The 14,368-nt window shown below is 44.7% G+C and overlaps 1 protein-coding gene across 6 annotated transcripts in view; it reads right to left on the reverse strand.

Annotated features, from left to right (window-relative positions):
• Positions 1–14,368, reverse strand: part of DNAH9 (dynein axonemal heavy chain 9) — a 200,549-nt gene that overhangs the window by 73,442 nt on the left and 112,739 nt on the right. For all 6 annotated transcript variants that reach the window (XM_072025908.1, XM_072025907.1, XM_072025906.1 and 3 more), the window contains 4 exons: positions 11,343–11,531; positions 9,805–10,040; positions 7,800–7,922; positions 5,880–6,084 (listed from right to left, as the gene is read on the reverse strand). In XM_072025908.1, coding sequence (XP_071882009.1) covers positions 5,880–6,084; positions 7,800–7,922; positions 9,805–10,040; positions 11,343–11,531 — 753 coding nt within the window. The remainder of the gene's footprint in view (positions 1–5,879; positions 6,085–7,799; positions 7,923–9,804; positions 10,041–11,342; positions 11,532–14,368) is intronic.

Below are 14,368 nucleotides of genomic sequence, written 5' to 3' on the forward strand. Positions count from 1 at the left end.
AAGCATGCCGTTTATTGGTATTTCAGCTATAAATGGCTGTTCTTAAAGGCCTGTTCCTTAGGCATTACACACAGGAGTTTGAACATGGTGGTAAATATTTTACAAGTCTTGAAACAGAAAACTAACATGGCTAATTTTGTAAGTTCCTGTCACTCAAGCATAGCATGCCTTGAAAAATGACATTTTGCAAGCTATTATTCCAGACCACAGACTGTAAGCCCTGCAGTTCTTAATGAGGACGTGTGTGACTTTTGCTCCAATAGCTTGTAATCACCATGCAATTTCTGAAAAGCACCCTTAGAAGGGCACACAATGCTGTATTTCCCACAACAGCCTGCATCTGTTGCAGCTTTATCCTGCTATTGTTTTCAGCAGTAGCAAGGTCATCATTTCTTATTTCTGCAGTGGAGCTCATTATCTGTTATTTCACAGTTGATACATAACAGTGCTAATTCAGGGAAACAGGTTATTCTAAAACCCTTTAAAATCTTGCTTCGTGAAAAAAAAAAAAAAAAAAAAAAAAAAAAGGCCCCCAGAGCCTACGGGCAGTTTGGGAGGACGGGAGGACTCATTACCAGCACCATCCCAGGTCAGATAGTAGACTGCAGTGAGCCACAGCAGCCACCTGTCCTATCTGCTGGGTTTACTCTATTATCTTAACATCACAAACCAGAGAAAAACCAAACCATTCAACCATAACAAAGCAAACAAAACCCCTGTATTTTCAATCCACTTGTAAAGAGCTCTTTTTCTTCCTGAATTTCCCAGCAAGCCATGTGACCAGGATGGTGGACTGCTGCATTACACCTGCAGACCTGACAGGGACGGTCTCAGGACCTGGAGTTGCTTGCCTTGACCTGAATTGGTTTCAGTTCCTTTGAGCCGTGGTTGTCTCAAAGCCAGCTCCCTACTCCCTTAACCTGTTTTAGCCTGGCTTTAATTCAGAGTCACAACATGCAGTTATTCTGCACAGCCTGAACTGTCTCTAGAACAAAAACGTGGCAGAGTACAAATGTGCCATGGTATCTGAGGTTTCAGACTCTGCATACCCATTGTAGCAGGCATGCAATGCTGTGAATGAGATAAAGCCAGTTCAAAGGTAAGAAGGAACAAAAAGACTGAATAATGAAGCAAGAGATTCCATAAGCAGACTCTGTTGAGAAAACACGCATAAAGTGTCAGTGTTACTGTACTTGGACTAATAATCTTGGACGTGCTTTTGAGGTATCAGGCATGCTGACGCCGGATGGGGCACAGCTGTCCAGGAGGGCGAAGAGAGTTCTGGGCAGTAAGCTGGCTGGGCTTATCAGGAGGGCTTTAAACTAGATGTGGTGAGGGAAGGGGATGCAGCTCTGAGCAAAGAAAGCATACCTGAGAACACTATTACCCTAAGTAATGGCAGGGAAACACACACTTGTGAACTGTCCCACTGCAATCAGGGAGGGTTCTAGAAACGCAATACGACTGATTGCCCAGCTGAAATGCCTCTACACCAATGCACGCATCATAGGAAACAAGCAAGAGGAACTGGAAACCATGGTGCAATTAGACAAATATGACCTGATTACTATCACCTGATTACTATCACTATCAACATGGTGGGATGGATCACATAATTGGAACATTTGAATAGAGGGCTACAAGCTCTTAAGAAGGGATAGACAGGGAAGGAAGGGAGGGGGTGTTGCCCTGTACACCAGGGAAGGAATTGATTGGGAAGAGTTGCCTTTGAGAAACAGCCACAGACAGGTTGAGAGCTTATGGGTGAGAGTTAAGGACCGCACCAATAAAAGACAGCTTGTGGTTGGGGTCTACCACAGACCGCCTGATCAAGGGAAGCCTGTGGACAAGGCATTCTTGCTTCAACTACAAGAAGCATCACACTCACACGCTCTCATCCTGATGGGGGACTTCAAACACTTGGATGTCTGCTGGGAAAACTACACAGCAGGCTGTGAGCAATCCAGAAGATTCTTGGAGTGTGTTGAGGATAACATCCAGGTACTAGACAAACCAACCTGAGGAGAAGCGTTACTTTACCTGGTGCTCACCAACATGGAAGAGCTCATTAAAGAGGTCAAGACTGGAGGCAGTCTGAGCCGCAGTGACCATGCCCTGGTTGAGTTTGCGATCTTGAGGAATACAGACCTGGCAAAGAGCAAAGTCAGGGCCCTGAACTTCCAAAGAGCAAACTTCAAGCTGTTTAAAGACCTAGTAGCTGAGATCCCCTGGAACACTGTCCTTAGGGACAAAGGAGCTGAGCAGAGCTCGAGACTCTTTAAGGATGTTTTCCTTAGAGCACAAGAATTCTCCATCCCCCTGCATAAAAAAGAGGGCAGACAACTGGAATGGCTGAGCAAGGACCTGCTGGTCAAACTGAGGTGCAAGAAGAAAATCCACAGGCAGTGGAAGCAGGGACACGTGGCCTGGGAAGAGTACAGGGATGCGGTCCAGATATGCAAGGATGGGATCAGGAAAGCCAAGGCACAGATGGAACAGAGCTTGGCAAGGGATGCAAAGAATAACAGCAAGGGATTCTGTAGGTACATTGCTCAGAAAAGAAAGGCCAAGGAGAGTGTACCCCCTCTGATGGATGAGAAGAGTGAACTGGTAGTGACAGACTTGGAGAAGGCTGAAGTACTCAGCAACTTCTTTGCCTCAGTCTTCACTGCCAGTCAGGCTTCCCATGTCATTCATTTTCCTGAACCCATAGATGGAGGCTGGGGGAGCAAAGTCCTGCCCACTGTAAGTGAAGAGCAGGTTGGAGACCACCTATTTGAAAAGTCCTGGCATTCAGATGAAGTCCCTGTTGACTGGAAAGAGAAACATCGCTCCCTTTTTTAAAAAGGGTAGAAAGGAGGACCTGAGGAACTACTGACCAGTAAGCCTCACCTCTGCCTGGCAAGATCATGGAAAACATTCTCCTGGAAGCAGTGTTGACGCATATATAAGACAAAGAGGTGGTCTGAGACAGCCAGCATGGCTTCACCAAGGGTAAATGTGCCTGACCAGTCCGGTGGCTTTCTACAATGGAGTGACTGCATCAGTTGACAAAGGACGACCGGTCTACCTGGACTTCTGCAAGGCCTTTCACATGGTCCCTCATGACATCCTGGTCTCCAGATTGGAGAGAAATGGATTTTATGGGTGGACCACTCAGTGGATAAGGAGTTGGCTTGAAGGTCACACCCAGACAGTGGTGGTCAATGGCTCTATGTCCAGGTGGAGGCCAGTGACGAGTGGTGTCCCTCAGGGGTCTGTCCTGGGACCGGTACTGTTTAATATCTTCGTCAGTGACACAGACAGTGGGATCGAGTGCACTCTCAGCAAGTTTGCAGATGACACCAAGCTGAGTGGTGCAGTTGATGCAACAGAAAGAAGGAATGCCATCCAAAGGGACATGGACAGGCCAGAGAAGTTGGCCCACATGAAACTAGTGAGGTTCAACCAGTCCAAGTGCAATGTGTTCCACGTGAGTCAGAGCAATCCCAGATGTGAGCACAGACTGGAGGAAGAACTCACTGAGACCAGCCCTGCAGAGAAGGACTTGGGGGTTCTGGTGGATGAAAGGCTTGACATGATCCAGCGTTAGCAGTATGCACCTGCAGCCCAGAAGGCCAACTGCATCCCGGGCTGCATCAACAAAGGGGTGAGCAGCAGGGGAGGGAGGTGATTGTCCCCCTCTGCTCTGCCCTGGTGAGGCCCCACCTGGAGTAGTGTGTCCAGGTCTCGGGCCCCCAGCACAAGAAGGATGTGGGGCTGTTAGAATGGGTCCAGAGAAGGGCCACAAAGATGATCAAGGGGCTGAAGCACTTCTATGAAGAAAGGCTGAGAGAGCTGGGGCTGTTCAGCCTGCAGAAGAGAAGGCTCCGGGGTGACCTCATCACAACTTTCCAGTACTTGAAGGGGGCTTATAAAAAAGCTGGAGAGTGATTTTTTGCTCAACCAGCTATTGACAGGATGAGGGGGGATGGTTTTAAATTAAAAGAAGGGAGATCTAGATTAGAGCCCATGGTAGGGGGGGTTGGAACTAGGTGATCTTTAATGCCCTTTCCAACCCAAGCCATTCTATGATTCTATGATGATTCTATTAAGTTGTTCATTTTATTAACAATAAATTCTGGGCTCCATGCGTAAGGTTGCTCCATAAGGAGATTTTGAGAACAGCATCTGCTGCACAGGTCTGTAGGAGCCACCTCCATCTGCCCATGCGTCAGAGCCTTCAACCTTCCCCAGCTGCCAAATCCATCCCTGTTGTCCCAGGGAATAAAGAACTGCTACGAGCACACCTTGAGAAGTGGCCTCTACTTTGGGGAATCCGGCAATACAAACATGTTTTCAAGGATCTCCCCACAGGTATCAGACAGCAGCCCCAGTGGTTTTGTCCATGTTAGTAAATGAAATAGAGGCAGAAGAAGAGAATCAGAGGGGGTAAAAAAAAAAAAAGTCTTAAATATTCCTACAGAAAAAGAAAATTGCATCCCACACTAATCTACATCTATTTGGTGTTAATGAAGCCCCAAATCCCCTGGAGCTGGAGGCATGGCTGACACCCAGGGATAGGTTTCCATGCTCTTGTGTCCAACCTTCCTCTTCCACGGCACACACATCCTGAAGAAGCAAGGACTCCAAAAGATATGATGCTCATTTCACATCACTTTCACTGCTCCCTAACACACAGTTCTTTTATAGCAAGGGAGGAAGTGCTGCAGATTACAAATTTCCAGAGCCTAATAGTGGATTTGATGACTGCACATGATATTGAATTTGTCTTTCTTATTGTGACTACAGCCATTAACACAGCACTGCTGAGGCTAAGAGGAATGGTCCTAAATGTACCAGCAGTTAACGACACTGCTGTGCTACCCATGGTCAGCCCACACAGCCCCCGTCTGTGCAAATCAGCAAAAGCAAGTGCCCGCACGCAGCCTGTGCATGACAGCGATGAGCGAGTGCCAGGGTGCCTGATGGAGATGCTCCAGGTCCCTCATGGTCCCAGCAAGATAACCACGGATTACACATTAAATCAGTTCATTACGTACTTTTTATGCCATCTTTTGGCTCGTTAGCACATGAGCCTGTTTAAAACGAAATGCATCATTAAGACTGCACAGCTAACGTGTTTTAGAATCTCATTAAATGAAAAGATTATTACAAAACTGGCCTGGCCTGACTGAATGTGTGCAGTAAATTTATTCTCACCCTCAGTAAATATTTAGTATTATACATATCCGTTATATTGCTAAATGTGCTGTTAGCAAAAAAAGCTTTTCTTCAAAAAGTTATATTGAAACTGAAGTCATACTTATTAAAAGAAAAACAAAAACAAAGAAGGGAGAGAGAGAGGAAGAAGGAAAGGGAGAGGGGGAGAAGGGGAGAGGGGGAGAAGGGGAGGGAGAGGGAGAGAATATTTTGGCCAATTACAAGATAGTGGGAAGAAGAACCAGAACAGAAAAAAAATAGTTACCAGCCTCACAATATTTACAGTGGGAATCTGGTGCCATAAAAGCATAAAATTAAGTGAGATTAATTCCACAGATACTATTTTGGAGGTAAAGTCTAGAGAAAAATGACATAATGAGAATCTCAGTTACCAATTACATATAGGATAGGAATAGGATGAGATATTGTTACCCAAATTTTTTGAGGAAAAAAAAAAAAAAAAAAAAAGACTTAAAATTCCAGTTTAAGTATTTTCAAAATGCCAAGAAAACAAAAAGTTGCAGAAAAAATCCTCATCTGAGGGAAATCTCCTGATTTTACGTAGAGCTCTGTGATTTCTACGCCTTTGCACATGAAATGCTATTTGTTTTAAAATAGCTGTATTTAATAAAAAATAAAAAATTACTGCCTCCTAGTGCAAGCTCCCAGCTACTGACCTTGAGCTCCTCCAAGTCTGGCCTCTCCATGCTGACCACTGCTGCAAGCAGCTGGTCCTCCAAACCATCCCGTGTGACGGTGAAGTTGATGAGGGTGCACTGTGCCTGCAGCTCAGGTTGGAAATGTGGGTTTGCTAGCTTTGTGTGGAGGATGAGACGGAAAGCAGGGTTGTATTCACATTCTTTGTCCCCGATCTTAATGTACCTGAAATTACAGCAGGAGAATGAGTGCACATCTCTTCCAGGATGTTTCACCCAAATACAAATGGTAGTATCAGCCAATGGAATCTACCAGCAATGGGACTATGCACACAGCAATCACTTTTAAAGCAGAAAGTATTTGAAATTGGACATACTTGAAACATTCCTGATTTGGGATAAAAACCCCAGAGTCCTGCCCCTGAATTTTGGCCTCTCTTTGAGAAGACTCACAATTTCCAGCGTTGGGGTGGTCAGTGTGAGCCAGAAACCTTCCTTGCTTTGTATGGAGACCGTATTCTGCCTAAGGCTGGCATTACATGGAAGAAAAGCCTCCCAGCATTGAGATTCTAACTGGCTACAGCTAAAATTGTCTTGTATGTGGGTTTGAGCCAAGCTGGCTGATCACACTGAGCTTGAGCAGCGAAGCTGGGTTCAGAGAGCAGCTTGGTGCCATTCCTGGGAGGTAACATCTCTTGGGAAAACTCAGCTTTCTCTTGTCCCACCCAGTCTAAAACTCAGAGAGCAGGGAGGCTGAACCCCAGGAACTGAGGTGTTCTGAACCCAGGTTTGACAACACACATGGGAAACAGAGGAAAAGGGAAACTGGGCATGGATGAGGGCAACAGTGATGCTTTCAGGGATGCAGCTGGGCTGTAATGGAAACAGTGGTGTCACCACAGGAATTTGAATACACTTTCCTGTCAAACATCAGCTGACTAGGTCTCTTCTTGAGCACCTCTATTGCTTTTACAGCTGGGAAAATGAGGCAGAGAGAGATCACACAGCACAAGCAGTTCATGGCAGTGTCCAGGAGTGCCCTGATTCTAAGAAGCCTTCCTTGCCAGGACTACCAAAGGCCATCTGTGTGTTCTACCGAAAAGCACTGGGACTTGAACTGGGCCTGGAAAACTTTAAACTCACAGTTAAGTATGGAAACAATCCTCAAGGAACTTAAGGAATGGAAGATCCAGCACTTAGCCAGGATATTGTTTTTTACTTCTGAAAGCTAGAAGCAGGGTTGCAGTTGGGTTGCTGCAGGAGGCACAGACTTGGAGAAGCCCAAGCGAAGTGCATCCTTCTAAAGGCAGGTGACTTTGCTCTGCAAAAACTGGAGAAACAGCATCAAAAGAGTCCCTGATCCAACTTTAGCTCTGAGCACAAGGTTTTATTGGTTGCCTTTGAGCACATTCTAAAAATGTGCTCATTTTGCACAAAAATGTCAATCCCTTGCTGCCCCTCTCTCTGAACTCCTCCAGGCTGGAGGATGACCAGTGACTGCCATGAAGAACTTGCCCTCATTAAGGAACACTTATATATTCCTAATGCTTACATCTGTAGCTGTAATCCTAAATGATTTAGTGTTTGCTAAAATACAAGGTTACTTTTCTTCACAACAGCAATAGCTATTTTAGTAATAGTTCCAGGACCAGGATAGCCAATTACAGACACCAAAGTTGTTATACAAAAGGTCTCACTTTTACATGAGGTTTCAATGGCACTGTCCAGCTAAACAAAAAAGCCAGATTTATTTCAAAGCCATGCTTTGACTGAATTGCCTGTGAATGCCTGATTTAAAATGCTCTCACTTTTGAAGGGAGGATGTTAGTGCTGCCATAGATGAGCACACAATTTGAGGTCAGAAAAGGAGAGCACAACAGCACAAAGATCCCAAACACCACGATGGAAGCACACATGCCATTAAGCCTTACAGAAGCTCACCTTCCCTTCTTGATCATTTCTCTCCCCAGTAATGGCCCCAAAACTGGATCCACAGATTCCTCCAGGTTTTCAATCAAAACCTGTTCTCCCGCAGCCAGGGCTCGTTCCATCGTGTCCAGATACCTGTGGGAGACAGTGCTGGCACCCATCATGGTGAGGCTGGATGCGATGCTTCGCAACAAGGAGGCCGTGAAGGGGACAGAGGGGGGCTCTGCACTGCAAAAGCAGCTATGTGCACATGCCAGAACTTGCTAGAGAGGAAGAGGGGCAGGATGGTGTCAACACGTGGTGTGGAAAGGGGCAGAGTCTTGGCCGAGAGAATGGGATCTCAGATCTCCCAGGGATGAGCAGTAACAACTGCATCTTCTTTCTCAAGGAAAGAGCATGGGCAGCAGAGAACAGAAAAGGCTCGGACTGTTTGCTTTGTTTTTATCAAACACTTTGTTTTCCCCCAGAATCTACTGGTGCAGTTAACCTTGCATAAAAGCTAGGAAGAAGAGCAGGTTGCAGTTCCATTGTGCACAGGGTTTAAGGACATATTTAGGACAGTGTGACTATCATTTAATTCTTCCTTCCTCACAAGGAAACTGGGCTCCTCTTCACAGTGCCTCACTGCTGGTCAGGGATGCTCTGCACTGTGAAGGGCAGGGCCACACACTTGTGCTTGCTCCTTTGTGGCTGCTCTGCACTTCACACAACTTACTTCTCTGCAAAGAGGAGAGCAGGACCCTGGGCAGGCAGGGAGGGTGCTCACCAACTGCTGCTACCCCATCAGAGGAACCACTCAGCTAATTCCACTGGCTAAAACATCAGTACCCCCCCCCCCCCTCAGAGTACCCTCTAGCTGGTATCCAGTCAGGAGGGGAAAAAGATGTTCTATATTTGTACTGATGCCTGTAATGGCAGCATATAAATGTTATGGAGTCTATTTCTCCTGTTCCAACCTGGAGGTTTGTAGCTAGGTGTCTCCTCTGGCATCCTTACTTTTCCCCAAGCTCCTTTGAAAAACTGCAAGGCATGGTGACCTGGTTGGCCAGGAAACAGAAATTTGCTTCTATAAAAAAATACATGTATATCTGTTTCCAAATGTATTGTCAGCCCACATGAGAGCAAAACTAATAACTTGTTATTTTCTATGAGGAAAGCAGAATAGGCACCACTGAAAGAACTTGAGCAACCCCAAGACATCATGAGACATCAGATCAGACCCATGCTCCAATGCAGGCAGAGCCAAACATCCCCGAATCTGCATGAACCTACAAGCACTGAGCTCTCAAGCTACTCTCACCTATTGCCAATGCTTTGTTCTGTACATAAATTTTATATATTTATATATATACATATATATATATATATATAAAAGTCTCAGGGCTCATTTCCAAGCAGAAATGTAACTCTGGGTCTGTTCCTTCCAGCTGGGAGTCCTTACTAGTGGGTAGAAATCAGTGTGACTTGATATAGCAGAAAACAGTGCTCTGACCAGAGATAAGAGCCAGGAGTGGAAAAGCCTTCCCACAAACTATCTGGGCAGAACAAGGCAGAGGTGCCGTGAAGAAAACCTCCTAGCTGGTGCCAACATGGGAGCAGAGTTAGCCCATGTGGATCTCAGGGAACAGAAAGCCTCAAGCCAGTTTCACCCCCTCCCTTCTTCCAACCTGTAGGAAGCTCCACTCATCTGCCTGGGGAAAAGAGTCAGGACACAACACAGCATGAAGGTGCGGGAGGACTGTGTTACATAGAGCTCAGCCTCCAGCACGTCGCTCTTTTCATTCTCCATTTCAGAAGAGTTTCTATGGTAACTTGGCCAAGCACTAAACAGCCCCTCTATTTAATGAGGAATCTCTATCATTTTGGTAATGAATAAGCAGCTCATGCACAAATACATTTAAGGGTTTTCCTCAGTGTAATTGGCTCTGATGGCTGCAGTTAAACATATGCTCTTCATCAAATACGACAGGCAGATAGCCATTAAAAGATACTGTGATGAGATGAAACTGATGTTTACCCCTTCTGCCCAATTCGGATCACTCGGAGGTCTTCACCATACTTGTTTTTGATCCATTTAATACCCTGCAACTGGGGATCCACCATGAGGGGCCAGCGTTCGCAGTTCGTGAGGATGGTGGCATTTTCAGTGGACATGCGGTCAGCTGGCAGCCCCTCGTTCTGCCAAGCTGCTATGTCAGCATCATCTGTCAACATGGTCAGAGGATCTAGGGATGGAGTTACAGGGATGGGCACCTGGCAGGAAAGGAGAAACGTGTAAGTACAAGGTGGAGAGTACAGCTTGCAACATACTCCAGAGTTGAGCAAACAAAACAATTTATGCAAAGTTAGCCTAATTAAGCATTGAGAAGTCTTATTTATCAGTGGCTTGCCATTCTACAGGGTAGTTTTGATCTAGTATTAAGTGTTTCCCACTCCTGTTGTGAATGAGCATAAATTATGCATGGATCCCAAAGATTTTGCCTGCAGAGTACTGAGAGCCCCAAACGGCTGCAGCCGCACTGAGCGAGATCAGACCACACTCTGCTGTGTACAAGCTCTCTGAGATGACAGCTTGGAAGAATATAATTAACACCCTCATCAGCCTGCTGTTGTGTTGCAAAATGGCATCAGCAGTTCTAGAAACACTTCTCTGACATGGGAGGCCACTTCTGGGTGTGACAACCAGAAAGTTATCTGTGCCAGTCATCTGAACAGAAAGGGTCTTTAATTTTCACATGGAAATACAGGCAACTTCTGTGAAATTTCTAAGCACCAAGAGAGGCCATTTTTGGAACAACACCTCCTTTCTTAACCAAGCTTTTATTTTTATTTTTTATTTTTTTTTAAGAAAGCAGGATGATTATTATTTTTTTTTCTCTCACATTCTGACTTCCCGATTTTCTTGGCTTTTTGATTTGGGCATCACTGCCAGTTGTGACCTTATTTAAAAGCCTGTTGGCATTTCACCAGGATTTATAACATCCAGTTAGGTAATGATGTGCAAAAGCTCAGTCCTGCTAGAGACAGAGCACTTGCATTTACTTATGTATGAAGTACTTGGTAGAAATTAGTGAAATATTAAGCAAACCTGAAGCATGATGGTTTCCATCTGGTCAAAACAGCAAGACATGTTTGAAACCAGCTGGGAGGCATGACCAGAATGAACAGAGCTCATGTCCTACACAAAGTACCATCTGGAGTTTTTCCAAGCCTACCAAAGAGCTGGCAGTGAGCTCTGCCTGCTCCAAGCAGTCCCTTTTCCATACTATATCTCTCTTTCTTGGCTATCCCTGACTCCTGTACAAATTGGCAACCGGGCTCCACATTTGAGATGCTGCACAGGGACTTCTCCTCTGTCCATGGGAGAATGGGGTCACTTGCATGGGTCAAGGAGACCACAATGTCTTTCCCAGAGAGGAGTGAATTAAGCATGGCTGTGACTTGCTTCACAGTGCAGCTTGGTGGGACCTCACTTAGGAGACCCCCTATGGACAACAGAGCTTGTGGCCATATCATGCACAGTAACGACTGCTTTTCAGAGAAAGCAGGGCTTACTTTTAACTGGTGCAAATACGGCTTCCAGATTCCATCCAGGAGTTCTTGCCGGTATTTCTTGGTGAAGTATCCCAGGTAGGAGACAAAGGCTGTAATCAGTAAGACATCTCCACACAAGGTGCTCTGTTGCTGTTTGAAGTCCTTCACAACTTCAGCCCATCTCACATTCTCAGAGGCAAGTCCTCCAACCTACAATTTGCCAGGTCAAATTGATCATTACAGTTGTTCTGTAAGTAATACCTAAGGATCTGGCCACATTCATATTTTGTCCCTGACTTCAAACATCATTTCCTAAAGTTTAAAACCTGGATGTGAAATACCCAACAATTATTTTGCTAAAACCCTCCTGCTCTATGAAAGGCTGGTCCTGCTGATGAGTCTCAGCTGCCTGCTCCAGACCTCCTCTAAAGTCATCAAGGGAAGATGCATTCCTTCCTCAGCAGGAATTAATACAACAATTTTTGTGGGAGCCCATCAACTGTTAATTGCCTCAGAATTACACCCTCTCTCACTCAGAGGCTCCCCTCCAACAGCCACAAACTTCAGCTATTTCACACCATTTCTTATGACCCCTTCTAGGTGGCATTTTGCCTTTACAATCACAAACCCCTTAGGTCTACATTTTCCTTTCCCTTAAGGCCCCATACAGAAAACACTTGCTCAGGGACACTTTTCATGAGCATCCAATGGGAAAGCCATCCAACTGGGGGTTTACCAGTATTGAGGAAGCTATGGTATCTCCCTGCAAAATGAGGCATCTCTACATGCACAGCCAATTTCTTTGACCACTGGCATTTTTTGGGTCCCTTGTTCACCAAATCATGTGATTAGAAGAGATCCTGACCCTATTTTATATTTATTTTTTATAGACGACTTCAGCTCTAGCAATTAAGAAACACAGCCTGGAAAAAAGAATGTAATGTATCCTTCAGGTTCGCAAGCCATAAGAACCCAACAGAGTTTTAAATTGGCATTATGGATTTTGAGATCAAGAATGCTGAAGCTTATGGCCAAATTCACAATCACCCTCTTGATGTCAGGATGATCTGGAAATATGCATCTAATTTAAATATTCCACCCTAATCACATGTCTCTGCCACCAACCAGGGCCAGCCAGCATTTTCTATTTTTCTTCTTTGGTCTATAGTCCACACAAGCTTAGGATTCTTTTTATTTCTTGTTTTTCTTAAAAAACTCCTCTAGATCTTTGTCTTTGCAAACCACCCCATGTAAAGGGGTGTTTCCCTCCTCCTAGCTCATTAATAAGATGTTAAATAGGGCCAGCTCTAACACAAATCCCTGTAAGTGTTATCACTTTGAATAACCTATTCCCCTAAATTAGTTTGTTCCTGATATGCAGAACACAGGTCCTCAGGAGGGCTGATACCACCACTATCTTTGCCTTAATAGCCACTGATGATTTATTTCTTCATGATCTAGTCTAAGGTGCCATGGATGCCAACCAGCCTCCAGGTACCTTCAGCATCTTGCAGCCAGGAATCACAGTTTAGCTATGCTTTCTGTAAAAAAGTGCATCCTTTTATGTGCTGTCTGACCTTTTCAATTGCTGAAATCTGTTCTCACAGTGGAAAAACACTGAACAATCACGCCTGCTTCACCCTCTCCATACCACTCATGGTTTCAAGCCCTTGATATCCCCTCTGCTGTCTCCTTTTGAGGTTGAAGAGCTTTAAGTCTATTCAATAATTCCTCATACAGAAGCCTTTTGATTGCCCTTGCAATCTTTATCTTTACTGAATGATGTAATCTTTATCCTCCAGTTTCTTTTTATCATTACCTTCTCTGCACCATTTCCAATTCTACTACATCCTTTCAGGTATGGCAGAGGGGGTGGAGGTACAGCTGCATGTTCAAGATTTATTTGGAATGGATTTATATAGCAAGATTGTGACTTTTTTTTTTTCCTGTTTTGTACTCTTCTTTTCCTAATAAATGCTAACATTCAATTTCAGCTTTGGTTTGGGGTTTGTTAATTTCTTTTTCCTCTGGGAGCACAGAGCTCACACGCTCAAAGAACTCTAACTCCATCATTTTATTCCTGAATGATAATAACTAGCTCAGCATCACTTACAGGGCATGTAAAGTAAAAACTAATTTTTCCAACATGCATGACTTTACATTTGTGTACTCTGCATTTCATACCTCCATCATGGGTATCATTTTTACAATTCTTCATAGTCTTCATCTCTGCTGTATTCATATTACTGAGAAACTGCAACCTGCTTAGACACCACCTCTTCCAGATCGTTTAATCATAAATGATCTGATGAACAAGATCTAACGGAAACCTGCAAAGATGCCCCTGGTGGCCTTCCTGCCTTAACAAATCCAACCATCTCTGAGAATCCAGTGAAAACTGCCTTCTAAGCAGTTTTCTACCCTGTGAGGAGCAGAAGGAGGGGCTGCCAATTTTCTTTGTCCCATTATACTTCAGAGCCATCCATAAGGCTGCTCCAGCTGAGTTCCTCTTTCGTCATCATGACTCACCATCCTGCTCACAAAGATGAGGTTTCCCCAGTGCCTTTCACTATCTCAGTGTGTGCTGGTAAACCCTTGGACTTGCCTAGTACCCCCCTAAATTTGACTAATAAGCCTGGTCTTAATACATTTCCTAAATGTATTAAAACCATATTAGTCTTCCTTGGGGCTACTTGCAGGCCAAAGCCTGAATGAGTAGATTCACTTGGTCCTTGTGGATGCTGGCCAATGATCTTTTGGTTTAGAGACAAATGTGTTATAATTCCATAATTACACAACTGCGTCATGTATTACTTGATTTCATCCTATTCCTACAGTTCCCATACCAAGGTCATCCAATTATTTCAACTATAATCATGCTTCTTCATCTGCCGGATTTTCCATTTCTATTTTCTCAGTCTTATTGTCTTACCACATGCAGCCATGTTCACTGAAGTGGAGCATACAAAACCTGGAAAATACCAGGCATCAGGCAGTGTGGGATATGCCTGCCCTGCTTCTCCTCTGTGCTGGACATTTGCTGGAAT

The sequence above is a fragment of the Anas platyrhynchos genome, chromosome 19, assembly GCF_047663525.1.
Source record: "Anas platyrhynchos isolate ZD024472 breed Pekin duck chromosome 19, IASCAAS_PekinDuck_T2T, whole genome shotgun sequence".
NCBI classification, from domain to species: Eukaryota; Metazoa; Chordata; class Aves; order Anseriformes; family Anatidae; genus Anas; species Anas platyrhynchos.